This window comes from Scardinius erythrophthalmus, assembly GCF_964197995.2.
Source record: "Scardinius erythrophthalmus genome assembly, chromosome: 7".
Lineage (NCBI taxonomy): Eukaryota > Metazoa > Chordata > Actinopteri > Cypriniformes > Leuciscidae > Scardinius > Scardinius erythrophthalmus.
Genome location: NC_138227.1, coordinates 24,265,924 through 24,291,295, shown reverse-complemented (window position 1 = coordinate 24,291,295; position 25,372 = coordinate 24,265,924). Strand labels below are relative to the sequence as shown.

At 36.3% G+C, this 25,372-nt stretch overlaps 1 protein-coding gene across 2 annotated transcripts; it reads right to left on the bottom strand.

Moving 5' to 3' along the window:
* Positions 1–9,966: 9,966 nt before the first annotated feature.
* Positions 9,967–24,011, bottom strand: postnb (periostin, osteoblast specific factor b). 2 transcript variants are annotated; one of them, XM_081370605.1, is made up of 21 exons: positions 23,732–23,987; positions 22,475–22,573; positions 19,472–19,536; positions 19,105–19,262; positions 18,850–19,014; positions 18,614–18,760; positions 18,386–18,527; positions 16,588–16,800; positions 16,357–16,491; positions 15,400–15,548; positions 14,786–14,922; positions 14,577–14,707; positions 14,306–14,436; positions 13,436–13,538; positions 13,263–13,330; positions 12,945–12,990; positions 12,815–12,829; positions 12,525–12,719; positions 11,048–11,089; positions 10,930–10,959; positions 9,967–10,821 (listed from the first exon to the last, which is right to left on the bottom strand). In XM_081370605.1, exons 1-21 carry the CDS (start codon positions 23,848–23,850, stop codon positions 10,796–10,798), a joined length of 2,316 nt encoding a protein of 771 aa, XP_081226731.1. In that variant the 5' UTR covers positions 23,851–23,987; the 3' UTR covers positions 9,967–10,795. The 2 variants fall into 2 exon arrangements, with proteins under 2 accessions (XP_081226731.1, XP_081226730.1); XM_081370604.1 differs by lacking the exon at positions 12,815–12,829 and having other exon boundaries at positions 12,927–12,990; positions 23,732–24,011.
* Positions 24,012–25,372: the final 1,361 nt, after the last annotated feature.

Below are 25,372 nucleotides of genomic sequence, written 5' to 3'. Positions count from 1 at the left end.
TACAGATCACAACATGTAAATAGGAAAATGTTTGCATTATTTTGTCACTTATTGGGATTAGTATGCTACCATTATCCATTTACATCCAGTCTTTGTGCTAAGCTAGGCTAGCGGTGGGTGCATCAAATAACACTTACAGAACGCACAGAAATGAAAAAGGTATGTATGGACTTATCTAACTCTGGGGGATACTGTGAATAAGCTAAAGTCCCAAAAAGTCGGAGTGTTCCTTTAAGCCTTTCTCGGCTCATTGCATTGACATTAATTTAGAGAATAAAATAAAATAAAATAAAGGTGTCTTTTATAGGTGTATTTTACCTCGGGACTTCAAGGTGAGGCAAAACCAGCAATGCAAGTTTGAGAGGTGGTGGCCTGACAGATCTCGCGAGAATCACGACTTGCTTTACGGCACGATGTCACTTACATCAACAACATATGAAGCAGCCTGTATGGAAGACACTAGCACGCATTACAGACGTGAATCATGGCAGAGTCGACGAAGAAAACGCGGTCGGAAGAGTGCAGAGACGGCTCTGCGTGAGTGGTATTTACGACAGTAACGTTAAAAACAAGTACTCCACAGCGACTCTAGGGGTCGCTGTTTGAGAAAAACGGAAACTGCATAGTGTGCCTTTAAGAATTTCAGCTGGGTCTCAGATACTGTTTGTGAACACTCAAATACACTGCTTCCACAACCCTTTTACTGATCTCAAGAGTTTTTAGTTGTCGTGTCAGAATCATCTATTTAATGGAAGTGACCACATCTCTCAGAATGTTAAAACATTGCCATCATTCAGTATGAATAAATTAGGTATCATGTGAGATCAGTGTAATCCACAAGTGTGGTGATATTCGTCAGCATCTGGCTAAGAATTAATTCATCACCCTGACATATGGAAAAGCCATAAGAATTTGGCAAAGGAAGTGCTTTCCCAGCTGACCGTCAGGGAATCCTTCCACTTTCTTTTCCTAACATATGCACACAATCTTGAAAAATGAGGAGGACAAGAGTTTGGCAGCTCGGGGCAAGTGTCTGTAACATCTGCTCTATCTCTCTGACAGGCTCAATCCTTCAGCATAAGTAAATGACTCTCTTGTCAAAAAGGTAAATCCAGTGCAGCTGGAATAGAATGGCACACGTACACTTATTGACAATACCGCACATGGTCCAAAAAAAAAAAAAAGGTATTCAACTTTAAAAAGCTTGGATGGCAATTGTACTGATTGCATAAATGTATGCAATGACCTAAAAGGGTTAGTTCACCCAAAAATTTAATTCTGTCATCATTTACTCACCCTCATGTCCTTCCAAATCGGTAAGACTTTTGTTCATCTTCGGAAAACAAATTAAGATATTTTTGATAAAATCTGTGAGATTTCTGTCCTTCCATTGAAAGTCTATTTACCAAAGGTTCTGACACTTCAAATAGTTCATAAAGAGATTGTAAAATAAATCCATATGGATCAAGCTGTTTAATCCAAGTCTGTTGAAGAGACATTTTTGGATGAACTATCTCTTTAATTTGCCTTGCATCATATATTTCTATAAAAAATTTTCAGCATTATTTACCATAAGAATCATTTTAAACAGTGCAGGTGCTGGACGACAAGAAAGGTTGTGATAGCTAATAAAGTATTAATGAAAAAAACATTACATAAGGTGATGCAGTAGTCTGAGCATGTGTACTTATTAAAGCAGAAGCTTTTATATCAGAAGATTTGTTTTTATAATGACCCTTTAAGAGCTTAAAGCAGTTTAGTCTGACATGTTATCTGTATATTTGGGGTGATTTTTGTGGAAATGTCATGCTTTAGAGGCTTACAATTCTTCAGTTCTTTTTCTTTGAAGCTTATAAAGTTAAGATCCTCAAAAACATTGAGTGCTGTGTATTATAAAACTATCCATGGGATGAGCGAATATTGTAAAAGTGATTCATATCTGGCTCCAATTTGATGGAATTTTTTTTTGCCTTAGTCCTTTATTTGTCTTGTGACATTCTCGTTTCATTTGAAAGATATCTGTCACTGCCTTAGAATATTTAGAATATTCTCAATTAGAACATACAGTAAGGCCTGTGCTATATTATAATTATCAGCCTATAAGCCTACCCATAAGCAGTGCACAACAATATAACGTAAAATGAAAAATAACAATAAACGTAGCTTTGTGTGAGAAATAATGTGTCGATTTGCCAGTCAGCATTCATTTATGATAATTAATACCAAACAAATAAATGATCAAATACATAATACGCTAAATGAACAAAATGGAATGAAGACTACTAATTAATACCTGATTGTGATGGAGTGAAGCCCGTGACTGATTTCTGCTGATTGAAATCAATCATCCTACTACATATGTGATATAATGGCAAATATCCATCAGGAACCGATCAAACCGATTCCTTCAAAGAATTTATCGCTCTAATACTTCATATGGTTTTGATGTAGTTGCACAAATACCATCTGGAGACTGTCTGATCTCCAACAGCATGGGACACAACGGAGCCTATTAATATTCTATTTTGTGGCTTTCAGTTCTGTTTATGATCAGTTTGTAAATACTGGCAATGGATTAAAAGCCAGTTATGCTGTTGTAAATGTGTTTTGGCAGGTGGCAGGTGAATGTCCTCCAGGTTACAGCATTATGTAACGTGGCTGCACCCATACAAGCCAGTCAAGCAGCAAATAGATCAAAATGATGGCAATATGAATTTCTATATGCATCTCTTACTTTTTTCTATCTAATGAAAAACGGGAGAAAACAGTATTTACAAAGGAATGGTACTCGCCCCCTACAGCTTACAAAAAGATATTTTAAAATAATTTACAAAATTTACAAAAAAGAAATGAGATTGCCAGCAATCTGTCAACTCAAAGCCTAAATTCACACTGCACAGGCAGATCAACAGGCAAGCAGCAGCAGCAACACTGTAGCAAACTACTTGCCTAATAAAAACATAATTATATTGAGATGCAATATAAAAAATGCATTCCATGACACAACAAAACAGTAGTATTTCGAATGATCGTGGGTTTTCTCCATCTGGGCACTACTTTTTAAATGATTTTTTCATAGACAAAACCATTATCAACTTTATGTTAAAAGTTCTCCGCAAAATGCCCTGCAGTTTTTTGGCACAATCCATAAATGTATATAATTGTGAATTGAAAAAAATAAAATAAAAAATCTTATGGTGCTGGTTTTGTTTGTAACTTCATTTATATTCATTATAGCAACACAAAATATCTCTCAAACTGACATTTATGTACCTAAACATCTGAGACATGTTTTGGTGCATTCAAGTGTGAATGTAGCCCATGAAATATGGCACATTTGTAGAAAATATGCTTCAACTTCACAGATTGGCTTTGAAGATGAACGAGGTGATATACATGTTATATAATATTGGCATGAGTGCTTCTGTCCATGCAAGACCAGACTGAAAATAATAATGTCCTTTGGTGACACATGGCCATATTTTAAAGAGAGCACAGGAAATGTGTTTTTCATACAAACCATGTGTGTGGTTGTGTTCTGTTTGGAAAAGGTCGTTCTCCAGAGTCACACACTTACATCATAACGTGACACTCTGAACTCTACAATGTACTAAGGAGGATTTCACAGCAGGCTGACTTTGACTGGTTGCCAAAGCTACTGCTGCAGAAATATCTGCAAAAGGCTACTACTTATATCTGTGAAGCAGGGCAGAGAACTGCAGAAAAAAATGTCATGCTACAGAACACTTAAGCAACAGTATAACACAGACAATTCCTTAAAAAATCCCTCCATATCTCACTGCTGCTTGTAACTGTCTGCAGTCTGTCCTTAATCGTTTCCATGCAAGTTTATTGTGGAAGAATGGCCTCTGTAATGTGGTGTCTTGCCTGAAATATTTTGGCCAAATCCAGCCATAAATATCCTACACCTCTTTGGGATGCCCTGCTAATGTGTTTTTCTGACATACTTCTTCTTGAGCTAATCCAGGACTGCAGGATGTTAAAAAATATGGTTGCACTTTATTTCGATAGTCCACTTTAGACATTCTACTAACTATAAGTAACTTTTCAACTATATATGTCAACTAACTCTCATTAGAGTATTAGTAGGCTGTAGTAGACTGTCAGTATTGCTAGGTTAGGTTAGGTGTAAGTGTTTGGGTTAATAGAATAAGTTGACCTTTGCAAAGTTACTTCCAGTCAGTAGAATATCTGTTGGGGGAGCATCATAATAAAGAGTTAGCAGATATTAAGCAGACAGACAGTCTACTAATACCCTAATGACAGCTAGTTGACTTGTAGCTGCAAAGGTACTTATAGTTAGTATGTCTAAAGTGGACTATAGAAATAAAGTGTTACCAAAAATATTTACCACAGTTAAAAAAAACAGCATTTTTTAAAGTTTTTAAGTTTTACAGCATTTATATAAAAAAAGATTTAGAAAACATCAGACATTGCATGTCTTCAACTGTTTTTTATGATTAATATAATTAGTTTATGATTTACTGTAGGATTATCTTTTATCACTTTTTATCTGTAGATGTTTGTTTTTCTCCTACAGGATGCACATATTAAAAAAATTAGGCCTAATTAAAGGAGAACTCCGGTCAATTTTAACATTGAGCTCATTTTTTTGGTAAATTTAGAGTGCTGTCAATACAGAGAACAACGACAAAAATCGGTGTTGCCTACACCGTGTTATCCTCTTTTTAAAATTTGCACCCTGTTGACTTCAATGGGGCAAGTTTTAAACCTGCTTTTAGTCTCTTAACATCCTTGATGTGTCATTACAAGTGCCCAGCCATGTGAGTGATTCCCCAGTCTGGGAAACCATGACTTAAAGTTTAATACACTTCATGTTGTTTATTACAAAGAATGGAATATATTTACCTTCTCTTTGTATTTTTATATCAGTATGGTACAATATTATTCTATTCAATTCAATGTGATAAACGAGTTAGGTAAAAATGAAGCTAAAACTAAACAAAAAGTAGTCGGATTATACTTATGTGTAATGTAATGGATTACATTATTAACTACATTTTTTGTCATGTAATCTGGAATCAGTAAAGCATTTGTAAGTAATCTATATATACATATAAACGTATAGAATACTCAGTGTTTGGACTCTTACGAATTATGGTATGCCATGTTTTGACTACTATGTTTATGCAGAATCCATTAGCATTGAAACTGCTGGAAACTGAAAACATCTGGAAACCCAATTATTCGTCATTTTTTGTCCACTCAACTCAAAGCTCAAGTAGCCCATGTATGCAAAGTCAAATGGTCTTTCATTGAGAAGATAAACAACTTATAAGAGGGCTCTAATGAATATTAAGCATGCACAAACCATACAGTATGAGATGTTGAAAGCTCTGAGATAAAAACGCACCAGATATGTGGCTTTAGTTGGTATCAGCATGTGTGCCATGTGTGTTCTGAAAACAAACGTGAGATCTCTGACAAAAACAAACAAACAAGAGATAACATTTGCAAATCCAAAAGCTCTACATTCTGGATTTTCATATAAGTAAATTGAGATAGCATTTCTTGGATGGCGCTTCAAAATCCTTGTGTCTATGGATCCAACTGTTACGTATTTGGAATGCTGATTCAGGTGGAGCTGTCCAAGCAATTATTACCTTATTATGTGCGAAAAAATTCAGAGAGCTTAAGACCTTCCAAGACCAGGATGGAGAGCTAGATAATTCCTCTTGCTAGTCAGCTAAAGAGGCTGCTAAAGTAAAGGTAGTTCCAAAGATGGAAGGAAACCAACAAAATAAAAAATATTATGAAAACAACTACATGAATGACCTGGTAAAAGATAAACCGTTGGACATTTCCTGAGTTTAGTGTCCTCCCAAAATATTCAAGTATTTGTATTCTCCAGCATGTGATAATGCCAAAATATCTCATGATAGCTGCTCTCAATCTGAAGGCTTACATGGGAGAGACAGCTCTGCATGACAATATATTTTGTTGTTATGTATACTCTTGATGTCAGCTTTGTTGTAATAAAATATGAGATGATTGATCCAGTATTTTATTAATTTCAAACGCTAAAGTAGAATTTTTTAGGATTTCTTACAGTGTGTGTGTAACGCACACATTTGCTTGTGGAGATAGAAGTAGGCCTACTTGTTGGAATAAGTTACATTCAAGTATGCAGTAAAAATGTTTTGATAACCTAAAATTATGCTTCATGTTCATAAACCTAAACCTAAAAATATGCTTCATCTAAACTAACCGGTTTTATTTAACAGATAGAGTTGTATGGTTTATGCCCTTTCATGTGGAGCTGCAACAGTTAAAGTTGAAAACTGAATCACAGACGGGAACTAATGAGAAAAAATGCAGGATGTGGTTTTACAAAGAACAACATACTTAAGGTCATAGGATAAACAGAAGAAATGTATTACTAGTCCAGTGCTGTTAGGTCAGTATCATTTGTTTTTAAAGAATTTCATTCAGCAAGGATGTATTAAATTGATCAAAAGAGGCAGTGAAGACATTTATAAAACGGTTAAGTTCCAATCCTTTATTCAGATTGGTCAATAATAGCTGTGTTTTATTCATGACCGCGTCACCCAACGGTTTTGTATCACAACACAGCACCCTTAGAAACCACTCTTAGCAACGTAAACATAATGTTCTCATTGATATTGTTCATCGAAGCTTATAGACCTTATGCGCCAGAGAAACAAGGGCGCCGCCATCTTTAGAATATTGTCTTTGAACTTCCATTTCTGCGGTCGCTCTGTATATTCCTATGGCATTGCTGTCCAGGAGAAATTAGCTTTTGAAGTGGATTTACTTAATATAAAGTTAACAAAAGTTAACGAAAGTTATCATGAGGATTGTAATGTTTAAACCACATGTCTTAACAAATGTCAGTAGACTGGGAAGATTTTAAAACGAGCCGTTCATTCATAAATACGCAAGATCGCTGTGAAAATAAAACCGGAAGTCAAAAGGCAACGAGCGCAGCGCTGAAAAGGGGCGGGGCTACATAAGGTCTATAGAGCTGGTAAGTCCCGCCCATCCGTAAAACCCCAAGTGGACCTCTAGGTTGAAAAATCGTCAATGCAAGTGAATGGGAGAAAATAATTATTTTCTGGTCCCGTTTGAAATTGTGCCATGAATGTGAACATATGTTGTCTCTGAATTTTTTATATAATTTTTCATGTTACGAGTTTGACAGTATATGGTATGATTCTTCGGCTAGCAGTTGTGGAAAAGCCATAACGAGAAAGACTACATGTCGCCTATGTGACGTCACCCCATAAAGTTGACTTACCGTGGTTTTCGCCAACCTCAGCGATTTTGTCCTCTCCCTGAAAGAAGGCGGTGAAGCGCACCAAAGACACAGCCATGTTTAGCGGGATCCGTGAGCTAGTGTCCGTGTGCTAGTGGTGTTGAATTTTCAAACGCGTCGAAAGCAGCGAAGAGTTGTAGTCCACAAAGTGCTCTTTGGCACATTTTTTGGTCCCCATGAGGAAAACAGCATGAATCATATAATTATGTTTTTTTTTATTTTTTTTTTTATGTACAAATTCAGAAAGTTTTCTGTGATGGGTAAACTCTCAGAAAAAAAAGTTCTAATATCATTTAGGCACTTATATGTACACTTTTGGTACCAATATGTAGCTTAATATGCACTCTTTAGGTACAAAGATTAACTTTTTTAAAGTGACAGCTTCTGTACCTTTTTTTCTGAGAGTGTACGTTTAGGGGTGTATATAGGGTTAGTGTTAGGGGATAGAATAGACAGTTTGTGCAGTATAAAAATCATTACGCCTCCCCATAAAACATGAAAACCTAACATGTGTATGTCAGAGTTATGGTCAGTTTATTATCTTTTTGTCCTTGTGTTTGTATTTGTTGTGTTTCCTTTCTGTTTAGTTGGCTTACCTTTTTTAGTTGCCATTTTCTGAAGACATTGTAAAAACGCTTGGTTTTAAATTAATTCGTTTTAAACACTTCTTTCCACTATCATGAAGATCCATTCAACCACACTATTAAAGAAAGTAAAAGAAAAGAGGAGGGAAGAAAGCAAAAGAAAGTTAAGTACAACACTGTACACTGTAAATACAGCATTCCATTTTAACCACTCATAAAGTCAATGTAGGGAGTCTATGCATAGCCAACCAAGGCCGGGATTTTCATCCGTACGGTATTTTAATAATCCAAATTGGGTCAAGTGGGTATTAATAAATCCAGCAATGGTTCCTCTTCAGTGTAACTCCCCATTTCAGACGTCACATTGCAATGGTTGGAAGTAATTTGTTTAGTGCCTGTTTTGTTGAGATGTAAAGGTCTGGTGCTTGTGATTTTTGCCCCTTTAGGCATGGCTGAACCTGTTATGTCTGTCACAAGTGTTCATATGCTCATATGCGTGTGCATTTTAAAGTTGGCATGGAATGGAAATTGCAATAGTACTTTCTTCCCTATTGTAACACCCTTGCCCATACTTTCTAGTTGTCTTGTATTGTATGTAAGTCTGAAGATGCACTGATTCAAAAAGCAATCACACCCAACAGATTTTCGTATCATTAATTTAGTATTATTAATTTCGTATCATTCATTCGTTCGTATAATTTCAAATATCCAGATTGTTTCAGAGGGAGTGTTTGAGTTGCAACCCACCAGAATGTGCCGAACAATCCGTTTCCCAGCTCACTGCCTGAACAAGCTATTGAGGGCTGGGCTCTTACATAAATGCTCAGGGCTGTTGCTATAGGGGATCCTAAAATTGCTGGGGCCTCCCCCAAAGCCAGGGGCCCTGAGAATCGTGACCACTTTTCTCCCCTCTAGCGACAGCCCTGCTGCTAATGAAAGATAGTGATATAGCATTTGGATATATAAAATGATGGAACAAAAAGCTTGGGAAATGGTCACAAGCTTTGTTGCTCTTATAATTAGAATAGCTGAAGTGAAATGACTCAAGCATCACTTTTCAGAAACATGATGCTGGTATCTGACTGTAGTTCTTGGAATCAGCTCAAATCAATCCAGCTGCATTGTATGCAAACTTCAGTGGGATGCATGTCATCACTAGCCCCCATCTGAAGTGTCCCGCTTTGACCTCCACCTCTATTTAGAAAAGAACTGCAGCAAGTTTAGTCTTGCGTTCTGAAAAAATACCTTCAGCCTTTGCTTTCTTAGTTGGGTTGGCTGTTTACATGTGCATTTAGTTTATATATGTATACAGTTTGATCATTTGACTGGTCCGAACTGTGGATGAATGATTATATTTTTTATACAGTTAAAAATATAACAATATTTAGTAAAAGTAAAAACATTACCATATTGAGCGTTTTCAACTAGTTGTTTAACAGCTAAAGAAGAAAGTTGAACTGCTAAGCTCATACATGGTTTCTTTTTTTTCAGACTTTCTTTAACGTTCGCTACATTCCATATTGACAGAAAATGTCAGTGTATGACATGCTAAAACGAAATTCTGGAATAAAGGTGTGCCTTGACTTATCCCACATAGACTGCTTGAACTCAGGCAATAAGAATGAATGTGTATCTCCTGAGGGAAGACAAAAAAAAGGACAAAAAAATGTCTTAAATGGAAAAGTTGATGAATGCACAAATACATTGCACGCTTAAAAACACGTATAAATATGGACTTTTTGTGCAGATTTCTCTCTGTGCTAAAATATTAATCATTATACTGGAAACTGTGGTCTTTTTCTTAGCCTACATCTCACATTTCAGATATTTTCTAGATATTTCCACATGACAAATATTTTCTTCCTCGAGTAAAACTTAAAAGATAGCAAAGATAGCACTTTAATGCTTAAAATATGTATCTATTATATATTATTTTCAACATTAATATTTTAAAGCTATACTTTTATATAATATTTTTATAAAATTTAAAAAAGAAATAATGACAATACAAATAATTAAACAATATTAACGTTTTGTTACTTCAAAAACTGACACAATTCCATGTCTAAAAGTTGAGTTTATTATGGAAAGTGAAAAATAAATGCAAAGGAGCCAAAACCTGTTTGTCAAATTAAACTTGGACTGGTAACATAAAAAATTCAGTTTGAGAGTTTTTTTTTTTTTTGCAGCACATTTGTGCACGGTTTATGCAAATGTACACACTTACATACACATACAAAAACACCAAGGAAGAACAATCAAACCTCTATCACACCATGAAAAGAAACATGAAAAAAAGAAAGAAAAAAAATCAAGATTTTCTAACAAAACACTGCAACATAATTTCTATTTTTATTTTAGATTTTACACCATCTAAATATGAGCACCATAAAATCATTGTCCATGCAACTGTAAACCGTACCCCAGAAAAATAAATTCATACTGCTGGTTTTAGGCATTTGTTCATTTTAACTGTTCCCTATACCATATGAACGCTTCCATTTTTTGAGTCGTTTCATACAAACGGTAATGCATGGTTGTAGAATTGTTTCCAAATCATGTAACAAAAACATCAGAAAGCATCAATGTTGTTTTGTGTAACATCACATATGATCATTTATTCATGACGAAGATGAAACTGTGATTTTTCAGCCCATACTTTACAACAAAGAGATAGAGCTTATTTATATACACATTTGGGGAATTTTGTATCCCCATGTGGACCAAATGTACTTGAACAAAAATCACCATTATCTCTGGAACAAACAGGAATGATCAATATTGAGTTTGTTTTTCTTTTGCCTTAAACTCAACTTCAACCTGGTAGGTTCTGGATCACTGCGCAAGTAAATGAAGGAAGTGGTCTTGTTTTCTCTCTCTGCCCAGTCTAGATCTAGACTCTCCTCGGGGGTATTACTCCTGAGATTATGAAAAGAGAGGCTTGTTCAATCGACATGCATGCAATATAAAACGTAAAAAAATCTGATAAAAAATAAGTGTCAAACTGATGTTTAGTGAATTATTTACCTGCCCTTCTTCCAGGCACCCCTCTCCCCCCTAGAAACAGATTAGCAAAAGACAAAGAGGTCAACCACATGTTGAGACAGTTTAGCTTGACATACCTTTGCAAATGTTAAAATCTCACCTTCAATGTAACGAGTGATGCTTTCAGGGTCCTCCCTGACATCTAGCGTGAAAGAAGAAGAAGAAATAATGAATAATACTGACATTTATCTGATTATACATGAAGAACTAGAGAGAAAAGGAAAAGGGAGTAGAGTTCAGTGGTTGACTGGGTCGGCTTTACTCCGCAGCTTGTAGCATAGCTAATTCCCAAAGAGTATGAAAGGAAAAACAATAAATCAAAGGTTTTAGTTGTCTTTTACCAGTACCCTTAGCACAACAGAAAGACATTGTATTCTGTAACCTGGAATAGGACAAACTTAAAGGGAAAAAAGATTTGGAGTGAGGAAGACAAAATGAGGTTAACTGTTAGCTCTGATGCTAGCATGCTAATAAAGGGTTCAAAGTGTCACGCTACCATAAAGCTCCATATCGGAGGAGCTGGTGACTGAATATTCAGGACCTGTTGATACAAAACATTAGGCATGTGTCAATACTTGTGAAATCCAGGTCCAGGAAAGGATGGGTTCATTGCTAGAGAAACACGCACTGTTGGGAAATATCACACTTGGTTTTAGTAGACATATTCCAAGTCACTTTATTACACATTTGTCCTTTGGAGAATGACCAAACATTTGTAGTATGAGTATGACTAAAAGGCAACACATTGAGTTGTCATAGTTATTAGGGCGTTTCTTTAGCTATGGGTGCGTTTGGCCCTGTGGACTTACAGTATTAAATCAATGCATCACAAGAGAATTCTGTTATTTGTTTAATCGTCAGAACATTTTCATCACATCTTATATTATTGTATTGTGTTTAATACCGTTGTGTGGGGAAAATTACATTTGAAACATTTTAAGAATGCAATGTTTGGCTGGTCATTTCATAGCTAGCATTTTACTAACACTTTTTGCAAACTTAAACAAGGTGACAAAAATGAGCTAAATTTGACTAATACTTACAAAAGTACAACAAATATATTTACTTTACTTACACTTATCTCACCAAGTAACTTTTGAAAGATCTTTATCAGTCAACAAATTGTTGGTTGTGGTTGAAATGGCACAACAGAGGATCAGTCAAAAATTGGTATAAATCCTTTTTCATTCAATGAAATGTCAGTAAGTGGTCACACGTTAGATTTAAATCCAATTCTCACTAACTAACTATTAACTATGACTTTTGCCTCAGTAAACCCCTAATTTTGGCTTATTAATGGTTACTAAGGTAGTCGTTATGTTTAGGTATTGGGTAGGATAAAGGGTGTAGAATATGGTCATGGAGAATAAGGCATTAATATGTGCTTTAAAAGAACTAATAAACAGCCAATATCCTAGTAATATGCATGCTAATAAGCAACTACTTAATAGTGAGAGTTGGACCCTAAACTAAAGTGTTACACAATAAATTTACAATTACTTTACATTGTTTACATGACAATAGCTTTAATGCAATGATATGTGCAAATATCATTTGATGTGTTTAATGGTGTTTACCTCCAACGACTCTGGTGACTTTGGTCATAGTTGGTTCCCCTTCGATTACCCTGGTGACTTTAGTGATAGAAGGTTGACCCTCAATCACACGGGTAACCTTCGTAATCCTCGGGTCGCCCTCAATAACCCGTGTCACCTTGGTGATGGTAGGCTCTCCCTGGATGACTCTGGTGACTTTTGTAACATCACCAGGAACTGCATATATAAGAAACACAGTAAACAAACTTCATGCAGCACAGAGTACTAATCTAGCTCTCACATGAGTAATGAGTTTCATTGGTGTCAATTACCTGTGATGACTCTTCCTAGAGGGAAAAAGGTGAAACATGATTGTCAGATTTCAAGAAAAACAAATCTTTGAGAAAACATATAAAAAGAAACTGATTGCGCTGAAATGAAAACCATTTTTGATATACATACTCATAAATGTCAGAGGGATCTCCTGAAATCTGTATCCAGAAACATACTACAAAGGAAAGAAAATACACATTGACACACAAATTCACTTATGTAAATATCCTGTCTATTACACTTTTTAGGCATGGCTGTAGAATTACACAAATAAAAAGAAAAGATGGCATTAGGATCCCAATGGACATCTGTTTTGGGAGATCATATTATGGCATGAAGGCTGAATTTTGTTGCACATAATCGAGTGCAGATCCTCAGGGCAAACGGGCCCCTAAATGGGTCTTTCTGTGAACGACTTCAAGCTTGTTGCATGTTGCAATTCAATACCTTAATCTGGATGTATCGGATGATCCTTGTCAGGAGTGAACGGAGTTCCTGGCTACCAACAGGTATATCTTTTAAAAAAAAACAGCCATTTAGTAGTTCTTGAAAAATGAAAAATTTCCACACAAAAAACAAAGAAAAGAAAACATCACAGTAACTGCAATTTCAACTCTCACCCTCAGGGTATAGAAGAGTCCTGACGAAGTGAACAACTCCATTTGTGGCCATTAAATCAGACTCAGGAACTTTCACAGTGTTGACCTGCATGCTCTCATTTGCCTGCAAATTGCAAAAAAAAATTCAATAAATAAATGTTATCATAAAACATACATAGTAAATATGATTATATTATGTAATATTTGCTCATTTTTAATTTGAACAAACAAGTACAATAACAACAAAGATCAAACTGACAAAAAGTGCTTTATGTATATACATCACCTGTATAAAAATTAATAAGTAGAAATACACTAATAATATAAATATATACACATATTAATTTAAAAACATAAATGTAAAGAATGGTAATACAGGTTCTTGTTATGTTTAGGAGCAATGCTGATCTGAATATTATTTTTTATTTTCATTGATGTAAGCAAATGTGTTCAGATTTAGTAATATTAAATATGTTGACAGCTAATTTAGACTTTTTATGTTATTTGACATTGTTTACTCTTACAGTATAACCTTACAACAACATTTTATTTAACCAAAGATTTATGTGACCTTCCCAATGTAAAGGTATAATAAGGTTACAAAAAAACAACAACCCTGCTAATCATAAAAACATACTGTACGTGTTTAATACTTCCGTATATCAAGTAAATTCAGTTTTTCTCCTACATATAAATCAGAGGTTGTATCAAGGTAAGTGGTTTACTACAAAGCATGGTTTAATTTTACTCACAGGAAATTCCCACCGTAAAACTCTATATTACAGAGTGGAATCATATAATCTGATGAAGGTTCTTGCATGTGTTCCTATAACAGATGTTATGACTTGAAATTAATTTCAAGGCTGGACTGCAGGAGTGCTTGATACTTACATACAACACCTTCAAATTGCTGCCCTGGAGAGTTTTGAGGAGGTTAGTGACTCCAGTCTCCAAGCCTCCACCGATGAAGACGCCGTTACTGAAGTGATAGAGCAGAATGGCTCTGAGGGCGTTAACGTCACCTGATCACAGAGAAGAGACACTGTCATATCCTGTATCCTCGGTCTTTCATCTTTAATCTCATTAATCCTAAATAAAACAAAGCTAAACAGTAATTCTAGATGTGGTGTGCCTTGAAAATGACATGTATGAAAGAACTCACTCTTCAAAAGAGACAAGTCTCTCTCACTGAGCCCTGCAAAAGCCTCATCTGTAGGGGCAAAAAGTGTGAAATCTCCTTCCTGTTTGAGCATATCAGTCAGACCAGCTGCTTCCATCAGAGACAAAAAGATCCTGCAGCAATGAAGTGATAGTCACAAGGACAAGAAAGCGATCTTTACTTTGACTTGATGAAAATTCACTTTTTCTTACTTGAATGCTCCGTTTTTCACCAGAAGTTGGTACATGGTGGACTCTGGTGCCGTGATCAGGGTCTTCATGAGATGGAGGGCACCGTTACTTCCCTCTTTGCTTCCACGGATCAAGCAGGCGTTCTCAATGCAGACTGCCTTCATACGTAAAATATTACAAGACAGTTCACTTCCCCTGAGTCTACTAATGGAAACTATTTGAGCTATTACTTAAAAATTACAATGCCAGTAAATGTCAATGTAAGTAATGGAACCCTGTAATGGAAATCTGAATCTGAAATACCTGAAAATACATTTATATAAATAACATTGAAAATAAATATGTCTGTATATTAGCAGTTTCATATGAATACAGTATATATATATATATATATATATATATATATATATATATATATATATATATATATATATATATATATATATATATATATATATATATATATATATATATATATATATATATATATACACATGTATATTTTCCTGACATATTTGGGAAATTTTTGCATATTAAATTAGTTGATTAATTAATATAGAAATATGTATATTTTTGCATAATGGAAGATTCTAATCATAAGAAAATCAAGAACAAAGACATATAAAACAACTGACTGTGCGGTAGACGAAGACTCTGAGAAATTTCCCTGCGAGTGTTTCCAGGCGCTGACCGTTGTACAGCTGACTCAGCACAACCTTGCTCTTGATTACATGGTTTTCCAGAATGATCTTCAGGAAGCTCTGGTCCATGGACATCACCTCATCTGGATTGCAAAGGAAAAAAATTATTTGGACTTGGTTTGGTTTACCATCATGACAAAAAAGTTTTGTGATAACATTTGCCTAATCAATAACATGATATAACGCAACTCGGATTTAGAACGATTAAAAAGGCCAATTAACCTCTTCCATGTTAAAACATACACATAACCAAAGAGGCTGTACCATTAAAACATTATATGTTTCAAACTGCAACATGTTAAGACTTGGCCAGCCTTTCGCGGTGAGCAGTTTGTAGAATGTGCATTCCCAGACAGGACTTTTGGTTATTGTAACCGCAGGCACTGTCCCTTTACCCCATGCAGCCTAGTAAAAGGAACGATTTACCCCTGTAAATATAATATGATGAATATGTTCACCTGTCATTAGCCACAAATGAACTACAAACATGTGATGATGAGGTGAAAGATCCAGCTTAGCCTCCTGTGAGGTCTGAAACGCTCTGTATGGGAGGTGGGATATCAGAAGTTTTCATCTTCTCTTTCTTTCAACATCTTTTCAGTGCTGGAAGCCCAATGAGACCCATAGATAACAGAAGCTGCTATTTTCCATTCACAGGCATTGAATGAATCATATGTTTTAACACCTGCTATCCCGCGAGGAATCAAAGTTATAGTTATGGGACAGCAGAAGTTAACACAGGCAAGGCACATCAGCAATTGAAAGAACAGAGGTCTTGCTAAGGTAGAATTAAAACAGACAATGACAGAGAAGAAACAAGCAGCTGAGTAAAGGCAAGGAGACTAAGTTAGTTAAACAGAGGGAGAGGGAGATTGACATGTATTTGCTCACCGTTGAAGGCTACGTTAAGTGGAGCCAGGAGTGTGTACTCAGTCTGGGGTCCCATGGCTGCAGACAAGCCTAGCTCTGTCAACATGTCACCGTAGGTGCCCTGAGATTGTCCAACCAGCTCCATAACATGTTTAGCTTTAAAAAAGCAAAATCACAGGATTTAGGGGCTATTTCAGTCATTTCTGCACTTTCAGAAAAAAAAGATAAAAGAGACTGATAGGATAAGCTTACCAGAGTCGGGCATGAGGACTTGATCGATAAGGTGGATGACTCCATTGGAGGTGACAATGTCCTTCTTCAGTACCATCTTTATGCCATTGACTGTAAGGCTATCGCCATCGCAGCCAATCTCAATATTGCTGCCCTCCTGGGTTTCATGAGACGTGCCGGCCATGATGGCCTCAGAGCACTGAACAGAGTTCAACAGATGGTAGTTGAGGAGAGCTGGAAGAGAAGAAACATCAGTCTTTGTCATCCAAGCACATCTGTTATTTATCTTACACGCCTCTTGATATTTGAGGAAATCATGGAAAAAATGATATTAGTTATATTTTTTTTTGATGTTTAGAGCATACCACATCAGGTAAAAATCACAAATGGAAATGAGTCTGTTTGAAAATGCTTCATACAAACATGCTAAATGACAATTTTGCACAGTGATTTAACACAGTATTTGCTTTAAATTAATATGCATGAAATCACTTGTCAAGCACAGTTTTCCTGAGAGAATGGTAGTAAATTTAAAATGCATATATCTGCTAGGCTTACGCTAGCATATAGACACAGTAACTTCAACATGGACTTTGATTTCATGACCTTTAATATTAGTTAAAGACTATTTAAATTCTTGATTATGTAGATATGCACGCAATGCATTGTGTCATTGCATCTCCAATTAGTTCCCAAAAGGGATCCTGGGGGAGCCTTGGGAGCCTTTGGGTCCTCTGTGAGCGAGTCTCTCAGCAGCAACAAACGATTTGAGTGGAAATAGAGCGCAAGTCAAAACTCTAGGGACAAATAAGAGGGTAGAGATCTCATCGCCACCATTTTTCACTGAATCGTAAAGCGAACAGCTGTTTCCTGTCTATAGGTCTCTGGCAAGACAAGGATTATGCTCTTTTCAGAAGGTCTTAAATCTTTCTCCTTTGGCCCTTACAATGAACATTATCGCTTTAATGGTTACAAAATGTATTCCACATCACTCTGGAAAACATGAACCACTGGAGCCAAATGGGTGCATATGTTCAAGCTGGCTATCATCTCACTGTAATGTTCATTGTGTTAAATGTGTTGGTATTATATGCATTCAGTGGTTAACTGTACAATGCATCAGTATCTAGGTTAAGCTTGGAGTTTTTCTTTTTCATTTCCATGACTTCCCTCAATGAAAGTTGCTTAAGTAGCAGATCAAATGTCTTTCCGCTTGGCACAACAGATTTGGCCATAATATTAGTTTTATTTTAGTTTTCACTCAAGCAGTTAATATAAGCCTTAGGGCATTTCTGACAAACCTTATATTCATGAGAGTGGGGTATTATGTCATTCTTTTACATGATCACTGGGAAAGTTAATGCAACTCCAAAGCAAACATCAACCTCAGTATTCTGAAAATACTGTAAGACGTACCCATAAACTGCCGAGAACCTTCAGATTTGATCTCTTCTCCAAGTGGCTCAACTGTAACCCTGTCTAAATCTCAAAGTAGTCCTATAAGTGTTGTTATGGCACTGCTTGCCAAATGTCTGAGAATTCCAGGTCTACAGCTCGGGGTGCAGCGGGCCCATCTGGTTTGAAAGGGGGCAAAATAATCCTTGGCCTCACTCAGTTGACTCATATCAACAAACACGGCACGAGGGAACTGCCAGATCCTTGATTTCCTGCATCTTTGTCTCATTAAATAAGAATAAAGCCTTTCTTTGTGCCAAGTCTGCCATCAATATGGGATTTAACGTGTCCTTTCGACAACTTAAAGCACTCCATTTGAGAATAGTTCAATGGGAAATCATGGGGCGTTACGTCTTGGGTTTACCTTGGAGGGAAACCTTGTCTTTCATAAGCCTGTCCATAACCTCTCTATCCAAATTTTCAAAGGCATCGTTGGTGGGGGCGAACAGGGTGAAGTGGCCCGGCTGACCCAGCTTCTCAATCAAACCGGATTCAATAGCCACAGTCTGGAAAAGAAATGGAGCATATTACAACTTTTGGTTAATTGGTTTGGTTCATGAACTACACAGCTCCAAGTTTCCTCAACACTTACACTCAAAGTGCTTAGTTCATCGTCGACTTCGATTATATCCCTAATGGTGTTGCCAACAGCTGTGATGACGCGGTCAATGACGTGGACCACTCCGTTGGTGGCCACCTGGTTGCCGTGAATGATCCTGGCACAGTTCACTGTGACAACCTGAACAAGAACCATGTGTAAATTAAGTCCCTCACAAAGAAGAAAGTAACCTGAAACATAACCCTCCATTTCTCAAGATATCAAATTACCCCATTGGAGTAATGATTGATGAGCAGGCTCAAGTCGTTGTACATGGAGGTTGCGGTCATTCCGTTCTTGAGGTCTTTGGTGAGAAGCCGTTTGTTGACCATGTGGTAGTGCAGAGCATTATACAGCTCGATATTAACATTGCTCACCAGAGCATTCCTCACCTCCTATAGAACAGAGAGGAAGCCAATGCAAAACAGTCAAGGAATTACTCAATTTCTATGTTTGTGCTGCATATAGAAGGAACAAGATGATACCGTATCCAGAAGATCCCATGCATCATTACTGGGTGCGAAGAAGGTGTACGACCCGGAACCTTCAATCTCTTCCCGTAGCTTGGATATAGCAGAGTATTCCTGGGTATTTTTGGCTTTGACCAGGCCAAGGGTGCCATAAACGTTGTCAATGGGAGCAACTGCAAGGAAAGTGACACAGATTAGCCGCAAGATTGCAGCCTAATACATTTTTTTTCCCTACATTATAGCATTCAAACTAGATATCAATCATACTTAGCATACTTATCATTGTAAATTAGTAGTTTATTGACAATATTTATTCAATGTTTATTTTATGACATTCCAATGTCAGACTGGTCAGTAAGTAACTATTACGAAATCAACCAACCTGCAGGACAGCCTCTCAAGCCATCCAACTTCATGTAACCTGGGCAACACTCATACAACACGGTCCTGGACAAAGGGAGGGAAGACATAAAACCAGAAGAACAATATTGAAGCCCAGACATTTGGTGCCACTTGAAAAAATAAAATACCGGTAATGTACAGGCTCAAATTCATTTTTTTTTCTTCCTGGATGCCATTCTCACGTCGTTACAAGCTATCCTGGTTTTAATGATAACACAGTTCATGGTATTGGACAGACAGTCTTTCCATATGGCAACCATTAACTGTCTTTGTACATAAACATGCTATGTGGTCCCGAGGTTTGTGCCTTATTCCACTATCATTATGTTGTCATAGCATTGCATTAATACTTAAAGTGCCCTGAAGCCAAGCGCTGAGACCAACTTGGTGGTTTAGTAAGGCTGAGGGGTATTTTTTGGATCCAGGAAGCCTTTAAAGTAAATTTATAACCCAGTGAAAACCCTTGGTTTGGAAGTTACAATGTACAATGGGAAGGAAATGTCGAATCAGCAGTTTTCCAGTAATGGAGGTTGCATTCTGGTTTTTCTGTTTTCATTGAAAACGGCCCTTTAAACCGTCAAACCAAGCTTGTAAATATGTTTCCATGACCACACAAATGGAATCTCATGGATGAGAAGTCATTTTGCTCTTGGTAGCATTAAGAAACAAACAAACAAAAAAAAAAGTCTAAAAGCAAATTATAAAACTGAAATTATCTTAAAAACTATATTATTAAACCGTCTGAATATAAATCTACACATATGTGCTTTAAAATACAACTATTTTATTAAGCATCATGTAAAAGAAGGAAATCCACTGTTGTACTTCGGAACTTGAATTATAATTTCAAATGCCACCATAAACATCTTCCTGTCAGACCAAGGTATTTTTGTGCATCAATATATATATATATATTTTTCATTCCCTTTAGTGTGTGTTTTGCCAGTTACAAGTTCATATGCATTATAACAGGCTTTTAATATGAATAATGGGTTCAATAAAACTTACCTAAGCTAATTATACCAACTATACAGCAGCCATATTGTAGAGTTAATAAATAGCTGTTAATGGGAAACAGGTTTTTTATAAGGTCCTCTGAGAAAACACCCCTGGAGAGTTACAATCCCTTGAGAAGTTTTCAAAGCTGCTAACTCTAGCAGTGTTGGAGATTCAGAGAGAAACACTGGTCAGGGTTAGTGCACATGGAAATCTCCACACCAGCAAACCGGTTCCATGTTGCTGAATTCCGCAGAAAGATAAAACAGCCTGCAAATCACCAAATGAGAACTGACAGTCAGTGGTGAGTTCTGTGGAAGAGTGGAAACTGACCCTGAGATTGAGCAATCACGAGACTAAGAAACTTATGAGGATTTCAAAGCTGTTCTCTATGTGACCGCCCCACTGAGAATCCAGAAGCAATAGTTTTGGCTCATGGCTGGGCTCCATGTCTTCTATAGAAGTGAAGTGCTGGGAAAGGATAGCTGATGAGATCATTAGAGCCTCACTAGAACATGAACTTCTAAAGAATCTCTCTCCAAAACGGGAGGAAAACATGACTCCTTTTGACCAGACATGCTGAGGGAATGCATCCACATTAATCATTGGGGAGAAGGTCAGATTTTCCAATTGAATTGAAGTTCTCCCTTGTGAGTCACCAGTTCAAAGGATCCACAACATTATGCATATGTTCAAACCATTAGGATGGAGCTAAAACCATCAGATGGAGGAAATTTCTAACAAAATATATAGAGATAAGCTTTGTAGAACATCAAACCAATGACTTGAATGAAAACGACACTACAAAATGTAGTAATTCTCAAACTTCTCTCATCTGCACATTAAGCCACTATCAGTGATATAATTTTTTGCACCAGTCTTTGAAGAAGAACTAAGACTGTCATACTCATCTCAGTTATGTAAGCTAAGCACTCTAAACCAGATATTTACAAAGATTGCCAGACCGCTATGTAATGGTCTGCTGAGAGCAGAGAAAATCCTCAGAGCAGAACAGTTCCTGGCTTTTCAATATACAAAACTGCAAGATAAGCAGAAAATCTACAGAATATCTCAGGCAAGTCTGGCTTTGCAACTAAGGAAGTTTGAAACCACTGGAGGTTACCTCACATCAATGCTGTTTGGTCACATATGAGAGGCCCGGGAAAACTCTTTATGTTGTTGTTCCACTCTTTTCCAACCACAGAAAAAGGACAAGAAACCGGAGGCATAACAAACTCTACATGAATCAACGGTTGTGGCTAACCATGTTGGCCTCCAGAAACCACAACCTCATTACTGGAGCCTTCACAGTAGGACATTGCTGCTCATCTTACGGTATATTGTTGATCTAGATGTTGAAATCTTTTCTTTGCTGTTGTTGTTTTACATTTCACACATCATTAAGTTCACTGAGTTTTGCCAAAGAGCTTATCGAAATACAAAAGAGCCTGCTGACATTTCCACCTTGTAGACAGCTGTGTATTTTCGCCCTAGGACAGAAATTTAAGGAAAGGTGTTTCAACACAAGCCAAGCACTCCAGGCGAGCTCTACTGTTTTCTTTAATCATCGATGGCATGTCCTGACAACGTCAGTGGGTCTCACCATTTTATACCAATTAAGGTTCTGCAGCTCTCCGGTGGTTTGTGCCGTAAAAACACATGGAACTTGGTTTGTAGCTGTAGAGCAATTCTTTGTCTTTGTTTTGGCAGCCATGTTGAACTATAAATCTACTGTTGCTGTCTATTTCTGTATTTTACAAAGTCATTTGGATAGGAAGCATTGTACATTCAACTATTAAGCTGCATTTGGAGCTCAGCTTAAGTAGGAATTCATCTGTGAATGTAACTGTTGGAAGTCTTCACCGCTCTTACCAGTTGGGACAGTGACCTTTCACCTTTGACCATTGGAGCAGCTGGAACTTTCCAGTTTCTGTCAAAGAGACGGGATTTGTAATAGCCTCCAGAAATCATAAAACATCACACTTACGCTTTCTTTCCACAGATGGCCCCTTGGTACCAATTACGGCAAGTGCTGAAGTATTTCTTCTTTGTCCCCACGACTTGCTGGAGAGCGCACACATTTGGTCTGCAGAGAGGTAAAGGTAAGACAGGACGAAATGAGTAAAGCTGAGGGGTCACACTTTAGATTAGGGTCCAATTCTCACTATTTACAAACTATTGAGAAATTTTGCCTCAATAAACTCTTTATTATTAGTTAATAAGGTAGTTGTTCAGTTTAGGTATTGTAGGATTAAGGGATGTAGAATATGGTCATGGAGAATAAGGCATTAATATGCGCTTTATAAGTGCTAATAAACCAATATCCTAGTAATATGCATGCTAAAAAAAGGTACAAAAGCTGTCACTGTGGTGGTACCTTTTCAAAAGGTACACTTTTGTACCTAAAGAGTGCATATTAGTCCCTCAAAGGTACATATTCGTACCAAAAGTGTACATTTTAGTTCCAAAAGTGTACATATTAGTACCTAAATGGTACATTTTAGAACCTTTTTGAAGGGTACTGTCCCAGTGACAGCTTTTGTACCTTTTTTTCTGAGAGTATAGTTCATAGTGAAAATTGGACCCAAAAGCGCAACAGATGTGTGAAATTGTTTTGTGACAGCATGGTGCTTTTCTTTTAAACCTGGGACAGTAATGTTTGACTTTGATGTAATAAAGGTAAAATTAAGACAATGAGCTATAATTGACCAATTTCAAACCATTCTTAAGACCTTTGTATTTATTAAAAAACTTTTATTTTATTTTTATAATAAAAAAACCCACACTGACAGCCATTATTTAAAAGGATTAAATCATTTACAAAATATATAAAAATAAATAATCTAAAAGCATTTTGTCAGGTAACCTAAATATATACTTATAAAATCAAGTATTTCACTGTAAATAAATCAAGTCAATAATATTATTTAGTATGACAATAAATCTGACTAGATTTGTTTACACAAAATAATAATAATAATAATAATAATAATATAAATAATTTCACACAGTTTGCATATGTGTTGCACAAAGACAAAAAAAGTTTCAGTTATAAAAATATACAGTAATAATAACAACAGCAATGTAATAGTATGTAAAGTAATAACCATATGTAAAATGTTTAAAATATTTGAAAATATATATATATAAATTATGAAAATTATTCTTAATTTAAATATATTTAAATGATATATGCTATTTATAATTTAACAATTGAATAAATAAAATGAATAATATCTCTTACCCTTCTTTCTTTGCTCGAATACGACTATGGGCAACTATCTTGTCATAGGCTGAAGAGTCTGCCTGGTCAAAGGCAGACAGCACAAAGAGTGCAAAAGTAGCTGCAAAGAGTCGCTTCATCCCTGCTTTCCCCACTGTGAGACTTCAGAGCAAGAATGGGCTCCAGCTGAGGGGGAGAGGTCTTTTATAGCTCAGCTCTCTGCAGCAGGACAGACTGGCAAACTGTCAATGCACCAGCCTCTCCTGTTCACCAGTGTGTCTCTGTGATCTCACCTCCAACACTGAATAAGCAAAACACAAAGAATGGAGGATTAATTCAACAACGAGCTGAGGTGTGAGGAGGAAATGTTGTCGAATTCCTAACAAAAGAATAATTATATACAGTACACACAGAGCTCTTTTAGTCCATATTAGGACTGGTGTGGAACTTTAAATAAATAAAAAAAACTTTTTTTTTTTAATTGTTGGTCTGTGCTGGTGCTATTTTGCATATAAAAAATCCACAGGAATATGCAGCATACATATGTTGCGGTTTTCATAAATGACTAAGGGTCCAAAAATCTGCTTTTTTAATTCCAAATTTTTAATTCCAAATTATATAATCAGAATAACTATTTGAGTGAAAAGTTAAGAAGAAAGTTAAGAATGTCCTTGGTATGACAGCAGAACTCAAACTAGTTTGTGTAAAAACTGATGATCATGTATATGCAACAATTGAGAATGATCCAAATAGCATCTTTTGTTTCAAAGCAAGGACATCTGACCTTTTGTATGAAGATCACATGCTCAATGTCACAAATTTAAATCTTAAATATTTCTTCTTCGTTTTACTTTTTATACATACTTTTCTTTTCAAAGAAATCTTTTCAAAGATTATTTCGAGATACATATTTTTTCAGAAACTAGCTTATTTCCACTTGAAAAAAATCACATATTTTCACTATTGTCTCAGACTTTTCGACCTCATGCTACATTAATCCGGTATATTATATAATGTAAAATTGTTTTAAAGGAAGTCTGTTGGTAAACCTATTACTGTAAAGTATTTTAGAAATAAAACATGAAGAATAAAATTGTGCAAAACGAAGGCTGCAGGAGTAAAGTATAAATCAGTTTTACATAACGCCATAGCTTCACTCCAAGTATCCACATATTGACACCAATACAAATCAAGCCCTGAAGCATCAGACACAGTCGTTTCATCCAGATTCATGTCTCTGTGCTTGGCACACTCTTGTGGCCAGATGCAAACATAACTTTGGAAAGATGATGTTATCTTGACAACCTTTAGAACGTTTTGAATGAGTGGCTCCATCCTGTGGAAAGCTGTTGCAACAACATCAATACATAAAAACACACAAAAAATTATATTTTTGACTTCACACTGTATAGACATACTGACTATGTGAGAATATAGTTCCCAGTATTTATACGATTAAAAATGGTCTCTGTCTCATATAGCCTTGTTATTTGTACACGCTGTGACTATACAGATCACAACATGTAAATAGGAAAATGTTTGCATTATTTTGTCACTTATTGGGATTAGTATGCTACCTTATCCATTTACATCCAGTCTTTGTGCTAAGCTAGGCTAGCGGTGGGTGCGTCAAATAACACTTACAGAACGCACAGAAATGAA

Excerpts from the sequence above, each read along its gene's own strand:
- postnb (XM_081370604.1), bottom strand. The coding sequence starts at position 23,850 with ATGAAGCGACTCTTTGCAGCTACTTTTGCACTCTTTGTGCTGTCTGCC. Across the intron at positions 18,761-18,849 it reads TCAATCATTACTCCAATGGG|GTTGTCACAGTGAACTGTGC; the intron begins GTAATTTGATAT and ends GTTCTTGTTCAG. Across the intron at positions 14,437-14,576 it reads AGACTTGTCTCTTTTGAAGA|GTGACGTTAACGCCCTCAGA; the intron begins GTGAGTTCTTTC and ends CTCTGTGATCAG.